At 41.8% G+C, this 14,820-nt stretch overlaps 1 protein-coding gene across 2 annotated transcripts in view; it reads left to right on the top strand.

Annotated features, from left to right (window-relative positions):
• Window positions 1-14,820, top strand: part of PDZRN4 (PDZ domain containing ring finger 4) — a 347,368-nt gene that overhangs the window by 39,999 nt on the left and 292,549 nt on the right. For both annotated transcript variants that reach the window (XM_077338568.1, XM_077338567.1), the window contains exon 3: window positions 522-626. In XM_077338568.1, the coding sequence (XP_077194683.1) occupies window positions 522-626 (105 nt within the window). The remainder of the gene's footprint in view (window positions 1-521; window positions 627-14,820) is intronic.

Raw genomic sequence — 14,820 nt, forward strand, 5'->3', positions numbered from 1 at the left:
AAAATAGTGCTTCTTATTTTTAAATAGATAATGAACAGTAAACGGTAACTCATATGTATGAGCAATAGTATATCTAAAATCAGTTAATATAGACCAAAATAACCTGGAATAAATAACTTTGTCAAACCTGTTGAAATAACTGGCTACTACTGTCAGTTTGATTGATGGCTCTTCTGGGTATTGCATTCAAAATACCAATGAATTATGGAGCCAGAAAGTGAATGGTGTTTCTCATTGACATATACACTGCAAGATTTAGAAAAGTATATTTTTATCATGTAATAATATGCCTAGTGAATGTGCCATGGTACAGTCTGATCTCATCAGATCTCAGAAGCTAAGCAGGGTCAATATTTGGAAGAGAGAATGCCAAGGAAGACTCTGCAGGCAATGACAAACTAATTCTGCCTCTTTCTGGCTCTGAAAGACCTTGCTGGGGTCACCATAATTCAGCTGTGCCTTGATGACACACATGTGCAACACCAGTGTGTTTTAAAAAATGTGTGTCTATTTGTGCCTAGGATGATCCACTGCAGTCAGCAGAAGGGATTTATGTATCCAGAATCCTGGTAAATGGACCTGCTGACAAAACAGATAGTCTGCAAATTAATGACAAGATCATACAGGTAAGGATAATAAAAAACATACATTCAATATTGCACGAGAAGACAAATATGTGGTTTTAAAATTGCATATCAGTTTATTTGGCTACTGTTTTACTAATATTCTTACTAATTAGAGAAACAAAATGTTCATCCCACAATAAAACATGGTTAAATAAGTATCATCAGTCTGCCCAAAAAGGTTTTGGAGGAATTAAGTACTACATACTAGGTATAATAAATGGGTAAGTGGAAAGATTTCCTGGGTTTTCTCTCCCAAGCTATGGAAGATATACAGATTGAAAAATGACATTCTGCACCCTAAAAATAATCAGCGACTTTCAACAATTATGGTATTTGCCCTAAACATGTACTTAAAATGCTAGCTGCTGTGCTTGGGATACTTCAAAGGTATTGGATGGCAGGTGATGTTTGGGAATATCTTTGAACAGCTAAGAATTACATTTTTCTTTCTGTGTCTGAACCATTTGCTAAGTGCCTGATGTTTTCTTTTGTAGAATCAAAACCTGTTAAGAGAGCTACATTATCAACTTTTATTATGTCAGTTTTTGTCCACATACAGAATCATTCTTTTTTTTCTTTTTTGGGCAAGTGAAGGGAATATCATGAAAAGAAGGAATAAATTCAAAAGCATTCTGTGGCCCTAACCTGGCATAGTGTATAACTTAATAAAGTACTACATACTGAAAAATTAGTGTAAAGACCTTATTTGCACTTTTAGGGGGCAAAAGTAATCACTCGCTATGCTATATGACAATAGAATTCAAGAGCTCAGTTGCACTGCAGCTGGGGTCTTTAAGCATAGTTTTTCACTGTAAAACTGTGACTGTGTTCCAGAAATTAGTGCCTCATTATATATTAATGTTTTGCTTTGCCTTCCTTTGGAGAGGTATGACAAGACTGACAGTAGCTGAAGTATATAGATAAGTGAAATACATTCCTGTTTTCTTAAATGCTGTTGATAATAGTTCTGGTAATGAGAACCAGAAGCAGAGTTGTATGCTAAATATAATTCTCTTCCATAGTTTTCAGCAATATAATCTGTATGTATGTACATTAGAATGGATGGCCTGGGCTGGAAGCAACAGTTCACAGGAAAGTATAACATTGTTTGTATATTATATTTGTATACCACCCTCCCTTCCAGCTCAGGTTGGTTTACATTATAACTCTTATAAGGTCCAGTACAATAAACATTTAGTATAGAACTTATTTGACAGTAAAAATACTTGTGTCAAACAGTGTAATAAACACCAGTATTCAATAACAACAGTAACAAGCAGTATGTTACAACAACATATCTCAATAACAAGCAACAGTTTAATCCAGGGGTAGTCAAACTGCGGCCCTCCAGATGTCCATGGACTACAATTCCCAGGAGTCCCTGCCAGCATTCGCTGGCAGGGGCTCCTGGGAATTGCAGTCCATGGACATATGGAGGGCCGCAGTTTGACTACCCCTGGTCTGTGTGCACCATGGTCTGTTTTCTGTTAATGTAGTTTATGGGGGGTTCTGGTTTGTGGTTAGTGGCTTGGGAGGCATAGGTAGAGAGATGGTTTCTCAGATACTCAGGGTCCAGAAGGCCTTGAAGGTAATTACCAGAACCTTAAGCCTGCTCCGGTGCAGTAGCCAGTGCAGCTGTTGGAGTACGGGCTGAATATGGGCCCTCCAAGGTGTCCCCATAAGAACCCTGGCTGCTGTATTCTGCACCAGTTGAAGTTTCCAGGTCAGGGATAAGGGTAGACCTGTGTAGAGTGAGTTGCAAAATCTAGCCTAGAGGTGACCGTTACTTGGATCACTGTGGCTAGGTGTTCTGGGACCAGGCAGGGTGTATTGATGACAACCTGGTCCGAACCCCCTTATCGACTGGGCTAGAGGGTGCATAAAGATATTAAATAGGATTGGGGAGAGAACTGCTCCTTGTGGTACCTCACATTGAAGTTGCCAGCAATGGGATAGGTTCTCTTCTATTGCTAACCTCTGTTTGAGGCCCTGAAGGAGCAATTTAAAGGCTGTCACTTAAATTCTGGCATCAGCAAGTCAGTGAGCTCATGGTCTGCTGTGTCAAACGCTGATCGAGTAGTATTAGTAGCGTTGACCCGCCTCAATCCAGCTGACAATGGAGGTCATCCATCAGGGTGACCAATGTTGTCTCAACCCTGTGGCCAGGCCGGAATCCTGACTGAGCAGGGTCTAGGACTGAAGTTTCTTCCAGGAATGCAGTTAGTTGGTCCACAGCAGCTTTTTCTACCACCTTCCCCTAGCAACACCAAATGTAAGACAGGGTGGTAGTTGGCAGGCTCCTGCGGATCCAGGGATGGTTTCTTAATCAGAGATTGGACCATTGCCTCCCTCAGCCCTTCCAGGAACTCTCCAGTTGAAAGGGAGAGGGGGGCCCTTTCTTGCATCTGCCACAAAGGGCAAGGGGTCTAGGGAGCAAGTGGTGGGCCTCGCCGTTCACTTGGGTTAGTGAGAGACATCTGAAGCTATTCAATGGAGGAGTCCAAAGGTGGCCAAGGAGCCTCTAGTTTAATTTCTGTTTCTAAGGTTGTTTGCTCTACTTTTGATCTCCATGGGGAGTGTTTCAGAGGCAGTGCATAGATAGGTAACACCTCCAATCATGGTTAAAAGTGGGTTTATGATCAAGCACTGCCTTCTTTCTCATGGCCCTATACACAGTTGTGCCATATCTATCTCAGCCAATATCAATATAGGGATAATTTCTTTCCTGTTTTTTAAAACCATCTGGCTTTGCATCCATGGTTGTGTGAGAGAAGAATGTTCTCTGCTCTGTTTCAGAATTGTACATGGTTGTGCCTATAAGGAGAAAGCTCTTTGCAGTGTCTGAAGCATATTCTCAATTTTAGCCTGTGCTGCAGGTCTCTACAATCACTATCCAAAATTCATGCTTTAGCATATCATATTTATCAAATTTATAGCTTTTGGGCCTAATTTTGAGTGATTTCAAAGCAAAACAGAAATGTTGTGATTATCAAACAAATGGCTCCCGGACGTTATGCAAATCCTTTGCAATTATTAATCATTAGGGTCAACAGTCATACTTAAGAAAATGCATACAATGTTTTGCTTCAGATTTTTAAGAAAGTTTTTGCAGGTCATGCTGAGTTTCTGGTAAGTTTTTGTGTGTTTTCTGAAAGAACTATGAATGGAATCATATTTCATCCTTTTATGTAAGCTTGTGTCCTTTATTGTGGACTGCGACAACTCTACAATTAGAGGAGAGACAGATGCCATGTATTGTGTAAAAGAAATATTTTATCCTCCTAAACCCTGAATTGTAGTAGATGTTGCAATCCAAAGTCTCTGTAGTTCAGCACCTTCAATCTATTTTGATTCTTTTTAACAAGTTAATTAAGTTTCTAAGGAATATCTAGTTACTTTGAGTTGACTGGAAAAAGCTAGTAGAATGCAAATGTTGTAAAAGTTCATAGTCTTATCATTTTTAGTCAAGTGAATTAATAACAGATGACAGGATTTTGCATTTACTTCTGCTATTTCATTTATCATTTAATTAAAAGATTTAATAATAAAAGACCCAGAAAGGTTTAGAGTTTGTCTTCCAGATTCTTTGAAACAATGTTTCTGCATATGTAGAGGCATTGCAAGAAGAGAGGGCACCAGTCTTTCTTCAGTGGTTTTGCAGCTGTAGGGCTCAGAAGTTAGTGAAGGGGAGGAATTTTCCCTTTGGCTTCTCAGCAGGTGGGTGGCCCTGGCTACAGCTCAGGTGGCTAGTGAGGAGGGGCTGGGCTTCTAGGATGGCCTGAAAGACAGAATTGTTCACTCTGGTCTGCTCCTATTATTTGAGGAGTTGTGGCTGGATCAGTTGGTTCTGGGCTTTCCATTTGGTATGTGGGTTATATTGCATGCCTTTGTTGCAGTTGGAGCATTGGACCAGATCCAATTTTGGGGTGTGTTTCTACTTCTCCTGATCTGGGGCCCTTCATAAGGGGTCTTGAAGTTTAAGCTGTCCCACATTATGCCCAACTCAAGGACTGGTGTCTGGCTGTAACCTTCACATGGTAGAGTATGTTCATGTCTGATCCTGTACTTTTCTTCCTGCAGCTCCCCCAGTAGGCATGCTGGGGTGAATGGCTGTGTGACTGGCTGACAGGCAGGTGACCCAGTTCTGGATCTGTGTCCTATGCCTTGCTTCCTACAAATGTATTCAATAAAGGCTGTGGCCATTTTGTCTCCAAGTGAATGTTGTCTGATTGTACTCTTCCTATCAACCTCACTCCCTTCTTTGTTCCCTCAGTCCTCAATACAGAAAAAGTATTAAATATTGTGCAGGGAACTAGCTTTCATATTTTGAATTATAATAAATTAAAAGGTGATTTAAGTAGGCAAACCAAGAAATTACTGGCTAATTATTACTACTTTTCAGTTTTGTTTTGAGTTTCCTTCTCCACAACTGTTTGTCAGCAATACATCCAGCAAAGTATGTATATTGGGACACAGCATATCCTTAACACTATTTCACTACCTTATATATTTGGGAAACAGCCTCCTGGGAGGAGACTGTCCAGGGCCCTGTCGATCCAGGTCCACCCTGACTGGCCCTCCCCCTCCCCCTCCCGCTCCCACCCTCCCTCCTTGCCTCCTAGAAGACTTGTGGCTGCGGCCTCCATTGTCGCCCACAAGGAGAGAGCCAGTGACAGGATCTTTGCACCCCGCAGGTACGCTCTTGCTGGGAGGTAGCTGGGGGGGGGGAGCTTTGTGGGCCAAAGGGAGCCGCAGCCACCCTCTCACACCTTCCTACCTGCCGCCTCTTTCAAAGCCCATTTTTAAAATGGGCTTTGATACTAGTAGTTCTATATTATGATGAAATAGAGAATAATAAGATGATATTTTGTCATTTGGTTTCTATGTAAATGTCTACCAAAGTTGCTTTCAGATCCAGAAAAATACTTTGTGGATGTGAAATCAAAAAGTATTTGTCTTTTAATGGTTATCATATTTTACTGAGACCCTCTTGTGGCGCAGAGTGGTAAGACAGCTGTCTGAAAGCTTTGCCCATGAGGCTGGGAGTTCAATCCCAGCAGCCGGCTCAAGGTTGACTCAGCCTTCCATCCTTCCGAGGTCGGTAAAATGAGTACCCAGCTTGTTGGGGGGTAAACGATAATGACTGGGGAAGGCACTGGCAAACCACCCCGTATTGAGTCTGCCATGAAAACTAGAGGGCGTCACCCCACGGGTCAGTCATGACCCAGTGCTTGCACAGGGGATACCTTTACCTTTTACCTTTATATTTTACTGATCCAGATCTGGGAAGAGTAGTTTGCATTTTATGCAAACACGTATATTAATTGTTTCATTGATTTCTAGTTGGTCTGTCTGCTCCTGTACTAGTTTCCATTTACACTTGGATGTCTCATCATGAAAACAACAGTTCAGTAACTTTAATCCAAACCTAACTTGAATTGCTCAGGCTAATCTGATCTCATAAACCAAGCAGGATCAGCCCTTCTTAGTACGTAGATGGAGGCCCCCAAGGAAATACATGGTTGTAAGATACAGACAGAGATTAATGGCATAAACCCAGGGTTGTTATGTGAGGCATGCATTAGGAACTTGCCTGTCTGTTTCCTGACCTGAGAACCATATGGGATCATCATAACTTGGCTGCAAATGGTACTTTCACTAGGGATTGGCATGTACCTAAGATGGTTTGGTTTGGAGTCAAGGTGGCGTCTGAACAGAATGGGCTCCACCCAAACTGAACCAGTCTAGCACATTTGGTTTCCCCCTTCTCTGCGCTGCAGCTCCTTGCCGCCAGAAGAAAGGGGGTGGATTGCCCTGGAAAGGACTTGCTTTCACCTTGTCTCCTGGCTACAGCTTGCCATTGACAGAAAAATAGGGAGTTGGTATCATCCTGGAAGGGGCTTTATTTATCCCTTTGCCTTTACTTCTTCCTTTGAAGTGGTATAGATCAAAATTTAAAAGTTAAATGGCTGGCCCCAAGCAGCCAAACCAGCCAAAAGTCCTCCTTAAGTTTGCCCAAAATGCATCAGAAAACTCCCATTACAGGAGCATTCGTCACCCAGTCACCCACACTTAACTAACCTGTATAACAAGGCTGTTAGGAGGATTAATTGTAGAGAAAGAGAGGAGAACAATCTAAACCCATTTGAATCCTCATTGGGAGAAAACTGATATAGATTAAATAAACAAAGGGCAGACATGCACGCGAGAATGTCCCAAGTGAGGAAGGATTGCTAAATTTAACTATAGAATGCTATTTAAAATGAATGGACAGCTGTGTATGTTGGAAGTCTAGAAAGTCATTCCATTTTTGCAGAATATATGCATTTCGAGGAGGCGGGTTCCCTTTGGAGTGTGGGGGTATTCAGTTGATGGTGAGGAATCAAATTTCCTTTCCCTTGCTTAGTACTCAGCATTAAGGTCTTTTGGCAGTTTAGTTAGTCCACAAAAAAATTGAGGCATATTTTGAGTGATATTTGAATTAGGCAATGATTCTTAATTTGTAAAACATATATATGGTGCTTTTCATATTCAAATAACTGCTCAAGGGGGTGTAATGGGAAGGTGTCACCTGTCTTAAAATCCTGACAGTAGTTTCTCAGTCTTGTTCAGCCTGTTTTGGCTTTCAAAATTGCTCCAGGCATTGGTCATATATTTTGCAGCTTATCTGTGTAATCACAGAAATGGAAAAATTACAAACTAAAGATTTTGAGGATACCAAGGGAAATTCCGCACAGTAAAAAAAATTAGCGTTATGCCAGCTCAATGGCGTAACGCTGAAAAAAATGCACCTCCGGGAATTCCTCAGCTGCTGGCTCTTCTGCTACCGTCTCACACTTTCTGCCATTTTGGATGTCTGCTTGAAATGGCGGAAGAGGGGAATGCACTATACACGCTCCTCTCTTCTGCCTGTCAATCAAGAGAGTAGAAAGCCCTGTTCCAGGCTTGAAAGCAGGCAGAGCTGGAGATCTCACTACTTCAGCCACTTGTCTTTTGTGAGTGGCTTGCTTGCTGCTCTCCTCCTGCTCGCACTTCAGTTTATGCGATTCCCCTGCAAGTGCTTTAAAATGGAGGATGTAGCTTCTGGTTTGCTGCTAGAACGCTGGATGTTCACAACGTTGTGCAAAACACCAAAAAATATGGCATTTTTTCACTTTTTTATCGAGTGTGGAATGGCTCCAAATTTTCCATCTGACCCTGCTTTCCTTGATGTTGCCAGATTTTCACTATGCTCAGAAATAGTACAATATTTGCAAGAACATTAACAATGAGTGCAGTCCAGCAGTTAGTTACAATTTCTGGTTAACAATACTTTAGTCTGTTTGCGAGGGGCGGTATAGAAACTGAAGAAATGAACCCAAACAAAGAAACCAAGGGCCTTTTCGCACAGGGATCTTTGTTGCAAATTGTTTGCGGAATGAAAAATCGCCATTTAAAATAGTGGAATTCGTCGTTATGCATACCTGCCTTTGTAGTGGAATCAGTTGCGTTTTTTAGCGTTTCCCACAGGCTTCCGGTCTCGGCAGAAATCGCTAGAAAGGAAGCGCTATTGCCAAGCTCGTCCCGCCCCTGGCCGTCAAGCAGCCAATGGGCAGCCGTTAGCATGCTCCCAAACAGCCCCTTTCCCTTTAAGAAAGGTTTTTTTTAAAAAAAATGACCCATAGCAACGAATCTAGGTAGATTCGTTGCTACGGAGAGACCCATCCAGCTGCCTAATGTGAGCTGTCGTTTGATTGTATGATCGTTTGCACGCTGCCTCGAGTGATAAAAAAAAAATCCCCCCCCCCTCTCATGGGCCCGATTTTCGGCTGAATTTATTTGTAAAAAATAAAGGGACTTTATTTCAGCAAACTTTTCAGTGGTTTGTGCTTAGTGACTAAAGGTGAAGGACTGAAGCCAGGGAAGCCTCTAAACAGAAAGAGGCTCGCCGGTGCGTTTATCCCCGCTCGCTCGGAGAAAAAAAAATGGCGATCGCTTCGCCGGAAGTTTGGAGGAGAGAGCCAGGGGGAGGGACTTTGAAGAACCAGCAACAATGGTAACGCACAGGTCTTTAGCGCTACTGTTGCAGATTGGTTGCAGGAGTGTATCGCTATCCGGAGGGTGAATCCACTTTTCTGGATTCCCCTGAAAGCGCCACAACGAAGCGCTTTTTGCTGATTGGTTTCAGGATTGTTGCAGATTGTCTACGACGTCGTGGGTTATGGCAAATTAGTAGCGTTTCCAAATAGCAACCATTCTGCTACTTTGAAGCCGTGCGAAATGGCCCCAATAGTGTGTGGAGCTTGCTATATGGGAGCATTTCTTGCATAAATTATACTCTGTGTAAGGTATCCCCTGGTGCTCAGGACCATTCCAGTGTTCATGCTTAAAAATACATGCAAAGGCACTATCTGCAACTGTACTACAGAGTCCCTTGGAATCCTAATCCATGGAGAATTAAGCCCAGGAAAGCCTCAAATTTAACTGAAGGTAGGATACTTTGTGGCCCATCAGATAGTTGCAGTTATGAAGACTGAATAAAATAGACAAACAGATTTAAAATGTTATCTTTTGAGTACAGCTGCATGAATGATTTAAGTGTAATTATAATATTACTTTCTGAACAAAAGCTGAACAATTTTTGCTTTTTTACTTATAAGGTGGTAGGTTCAATAAATAGTATGATGATGTATTATTCACAGTTTTGCAGCCTGTCTTCCTGTATGCAGCTTCTTTAGTGGAATTTAAATACATATATTTAGAATAGGTCCTTTGTTAATATTATACAATAGCATAGTAATAAAGGAATCTTGGGTAGTTATTAAACTTTGAGTACCATGAAGCGTTTAATTTTTCACATACTGTGTGAAAGCTCTGGGGTGTAAATAATGACTTCTGTTTCCATCTTTGTGAAATGTGGGGTTTAATCCTCTCAGCACTATGTTGGCTGTAGCTGACAAGCAAACCTAAAGAGACAAATGCTGAAAAGCCTGCTCAGGAGACATGATGTAATTTAGTCTAGATTTTAAGATGTTGTGCTCCTTATATTAACTGCTGCTTACTGCCATTTGTGCTAGACTGTGTCTTTGATTTGGTCACATGTTGGGCAGATCATTTTTCCAATGAACAGGTACTTGCTAACTAGGGAGAATAGGGGTTTTATAAAAAATATAACTTAAATATGGCTCTCAATTTCTGGGGTCAAAGAGAATGAGAAGAGGACACTGTTTCTGCATTTGGAGACACACCTTGTTTTAACCTTGCTTTGGATTTCAATTGGATGCTGTGAGTTGATACTTTTTGCATTTGGTCTTTCCTCCCCTTGCTTCCTAGGACAGCCCTGGGGTAAAAAGGCCTGGTGCTGCCTGTCCAAGACTCTGTTCTCACCCTCCTCAGCATGCGAGGCTGGGCAATCGCCCTCCCTGCTGCCGCCGGTCCGCAGCCTGTAAAAGATTGCGGACCACTGCTCTAGTGTACAATTTTTTTCTTTATATCTTCAGGATTTCTCCTTGGTATAGTTGTTCGGGTAGCCAGTTTGGTGTAGTGGATAGGTGTGGACTTCTAATCTGGTGAGCTGGGTTTGAGTCTGTGCTCCCCCACATGCAACCAGCTGGGTGACCTTGGGCTCACCACAGCATTGATAAAGCTGTTCTGACCAAGCAGTGATATCAGCGCTCTCTCAGTCTCACCCACCTCACATGGTGTCTGTTGTGGGGAGAGGAAAGGGAAGGTGAATCTAAGACTTCTTTAGGTAGAGAACAGCGGCATATAAGAACCAACTCTTCTTCTTTTAATATAATATTCATTCATTTATCATATATTATTCATTCATTTTCTCATTCCAAAAAGCAATATATATTGTACATGAGTTTGACCTTTACCAGTATATTATTTTTGCAATCAGGAACTGACTTTATTAGTGGTAGACTTTAAGACGTTACATTATATATGCCAGGGGTAGTCAAACTGTGGCCCTCCAGATGTCCATGGGCTACAATTCCCATGAGCCCCTGCCAGCTTTCGCTGTAGTCCATGGACATCTGGAGGGCCGCAGTTCAACTACCCCTGATATATGCACATGCACACATAGAAATGGTAGGGTCTGTGTACATACAGAAGAAAGGGATGTTTTAAAACTTGTGTGACAGGGTTCAACACATCCCAGGCAATGGGTTGCCATGATTCCTAGAAATTTCATTGTGGCATGTAGTATTTTCAGCAACAATTTTATTGCAGAGATCTGAATTAGGTTTTGTGGTAGCAATAATAAGAAAATGCCATTAAAAGTCCATGTTAAATAAAGTTAATTCTTCTAAATGCAATGATGTCAAATGAATCAGATGAGTGTAACTGTTTAGGATGGCACTGCAAAACCTGAAACTCTAAAGGTTCAAAAATGAGGCTGGATTTAAAATTTTGGACTAGCTCCTTGAGCCAAAATTTTTTTTGTCAAGGATTGATTTATGGCCTTAGATATTTTTTTAAACAAGGTGCGTATGTCCCATAGAGCTTCTTGAAGACTTTAGGAGAAGCGATGAGTATTTTCTGATAATAACAAAACATTTCTTGAAATAACAAGGTTACTCCTCTCCTCCAAATTTATCAGTTGAGGCCATTGCCTCACTTTGCCTTATTATAGAATAACCCATGTACATAAATATCATGAGAAATCTTTTTGTGTTTTTTAAATTTTCTAAGAATATCAGAGCTGAGATAAAGCATTTTTTCTTTTGTAAGAGAAGGAAGAATACATATATTATTTTTACTTTGTGAGTTGTTTTTAGTTAAAATGATTTGTTCTACCATAAAGTAATTAGAATGAAGTTAAAGATATCATCTATCTGCAAAAATGACAGCACAAGCTCTCCCTTTTCAAAAAAAATATCATGAGATCAGACAGTAGCCTAGACTCCAGCAAACACAAAGAATGGTGCCAGACAGGCTGAATTCTGTATCTAAGGACAATATTTAAACCCATTAACCATCCCTTCCTTCATCTGCTTGTAAGAAATAGCAAAGTTAGGACATTTCTGAGTTCTCTTTTAGTCAACTGAACAGTGGCAGACATTCATCAGAATCTCTTGATACTCATGTCAAAATAATGATCTGACAGTTACAGTAGGGAAGGTCATAACTCAGCTTTGTGTGCTCCAGGCTAACTTTAATTAGATATCCTAGTTTTCTAGGTCAATAGTTAGGCTGAGCGCTTCTTTTTTGATTCTTTCAAAATCTGATAGAGCTTACTTTAGATCCATATGACATTAGCTGAATGACTGATTAATTCCACAAGAAGACAACAAAGAGGAAGCACTAAAGCCTTGTACTGTTGAAAAGTTTTTTGGTTTGCATTGTTCGTATTTTGAGTTAAAATATTAATTAGTGAAGGGAATACTCCTTCCTGCTTTATAACTTTACTAGTAATATAGCCCATTGTATAAAGGAGACAATGGGCGCTAGGAGACGGGGGCAGGCGAGGGGCGGAAGGTAACCTGTAAGAGGATGCTGCTCCTGATGGGTGCTCCTCGGCGGCTCGACGCTTGCGGGTTTCTTTTTCTTTCGGCGGCTCCTCGGCTGTGTTTTTTGTTTCAGCAGCGATGAGGGCAGGGAGGAGCCTGCAGCCGCCCTGTGCGCACGCATCGGAGGATGGGTGCTCCTGGGCGGCTCCTGACGCGGCTCATCGGCGGTTTGGGTTTTTTTTTTTCCTGTGATCGGTGGCTCCTCGGAGGTTTTGTTTTTCAGCGGCGATGAGGTCAGGGAGCCCCCGGCAGGTGCGCTGCGGCGGCAAAGAAGCAACTGCGAGCCGCGCTGCGCGCGGCTCGCAGTTGCTTGGGGCTGGGAATCGGAGGGATCAATCGGCAGGCGCCGGTGTTAAGATTCCTTATTGCCAATATTAAGTCTGCTTCTGTTCTTACATCATGGCTTATTAAGAATAATCTCTGTCAAATATTTTGCTTTCGAATTTTGCAGTTTGAGAGGAGATGGTGAAACCAATGAGATATTTGGAGATGTCAAAAATGACTCCTAAGATTGAGTTCTTGTAGTTAGAATAGAAATTTGCAGAAGTGTTTTTTCTCTCATCTCTTCTATGTATGGAGGTGTTTTAAATTTATAAGAAAGCATGATATATTCTCTGGTTTTCTATATTCTGACACATGTGGAAGCATTTGTAGATGAGAATTGCAATTGGCAGATGCATCAAAAGTGCAGAACTGGTACTTGTTAAATATATGTACAGCTCAACTGTACACTGGTCAAGTTCTGTTTTCAAGAAATGCTCTATTTAAAGTCATCATGAGGTTAGATAAAGCAAAAGTCTTTATTGTTTAAAATGAAATCCCATATTTTCTTCAGAAAATTTGGTGACATCTGAAAAAATGGTGACTATTGTATTTATTTTTCTGTATTCCCTAGCTTACAGTTTTAAGGAGGGACTTCTTACATGTGGTTGTTGATATATCTGAGTGATCAATCTCCTGAAAATTATAAGATGTCCCTTCTAACATAGTAGTGTGGGTTTTTGAAAAAAAATGTTCCTCCCACTAACTTTGGAGATCTTAATCATTGTAGAAAACCCAGCTAGTATTATCAGAGAGGAGTTTAAGTGGTACTTTAACTATGGTCTAGTTATAAAGTTAGAAACTAAAATTTTAAGCCAAAGGTTAAAATGCTGTGCCAGACTGCACTTTTTAAAAGCTTAGAAGTGCTGTACAAACAGCAGCAGGACTGTGAAGGGTTAATTCTTCACAGAAACAAAGTCTTGAATAACAGACTGCTTCAAGTGATCTGATTGGTTTGACTTAATCCATTATTTTTTCATCCATAACATACAATGACCTTTTGTCCACAAGGATTAAAGCTGGGCCAGCACTTGTCTGCAAGTGAGGCTAATCCCCACTTCCACATGGTGTTGGTACTGGCCTGGCCTTGGCCAGGTCCTCTGTACCATTTTTTACCCTGGTCATCAACTAAACCTATCTCTGGCCAGGCCCATGTAAAAGGGGCAGAATTGGGCCTCCCCTGCCTAGGGCATCCTGAAAAGGACAAAAAATGCCCCAGATGGTTCTATGGTACTTTGCCATGGCATGGAGCCAACTGGGGCATTTAAAAGTTTTTCACAAAGGTCGGATTGTGTTGTTATCCTCGCCATACATACTGCTGCGAAGCATGGTGGAACTTCTCCACACTGGCTGCCTCATATGGGTAGTAATCTGGGGTAGACTGGGTTTGGCAAGGAAAATCTTCCCTCATCTGAACCCAGGAAAAGATGGGACTAACCGCCCCCATCATAAAGAACCAGCGGCGGCTCAGAGTAGAAGTGCTGGTGCGAAATGGGCCAATGTGACCAGACTGTAATGGAAATAACTGTTTCTTAAACTGATTCTGCATGGGCGGAGAAGGCCGAGAGGGGGCTCATATGAATGTAGGGCTAATCCCTACGTCCACATGGTGTCCCTGCAAGGCCGGCACCTACCTGGAACTGGTACAGATTGGGTCCTCTGTAGCCCTGTGCTAAGGGAATGCAGATTCTTCTGCATTTTCTATTTGCACTGCAGAGGTCAATAGGGCCTGTCCCACAGCAGGCCCATGTGGACTGGAAGGAGGCAAAAACTTCTCCAGTCCACTTTGTGGTGATTTCTGGTGCTACAGGGCAGACCGGGGCTTTTTATTTTATTTTGCAGGAAGGTGGGATTGCTTTCTTGCCCAATCCCACCCTCCTACAAAATAACAAACTCCTGCACCCACCCTCACATGACAGAACCTGTCTGCTATGGCCACATCCCCTGGGGAGACAAATTTCAGTGGCGGATAGGGTGCCCTGGTAAAATGTAATTCCCAGTGGGGACACATTTCAGCACTGGAGCCAAGTTGGCACTGAGATAATTACCCCATGGGGGGACAGAAAGTTGTGGAGCATGCAGTTCTGCAGTACCACACCAGCAGCATCCTGGAGTGACACCACTGGTACAAAATTGACCTGAGAGAGCTATTTCAAACAAAAGATGGAGAATTAAATAGGGCTGCTAAACTGTCCTTCACACAGGAATTTAAACCCTTTAAAATTACAAAAGGGGGATATGAAGCAAGATTAAATTTCCAACCCAATATTTCTTTGGGGGAGGAAGTGGATGAAACAGGTAGGAGGAACATCATCACCTGCTTGCTCAATGATTTTTGGGGTCATTTATGAATGTTTGGATTGTGACATCGCAACAGT

This window comes from Paroedura picta, chromosome 5 (assembly GCF_049243985.1).
Source record: "Paroedura picta isolate Pp20150507F chromosome 5, Ppicta_v3.0, whole genome shotgun sequence".
Classification (NCBI taxonomy): Eukaryota; Metazoa; Chordata; class Lepidosauria; order Squamata; family Gekkonidae; genus Paroedura; species Paroedura picta.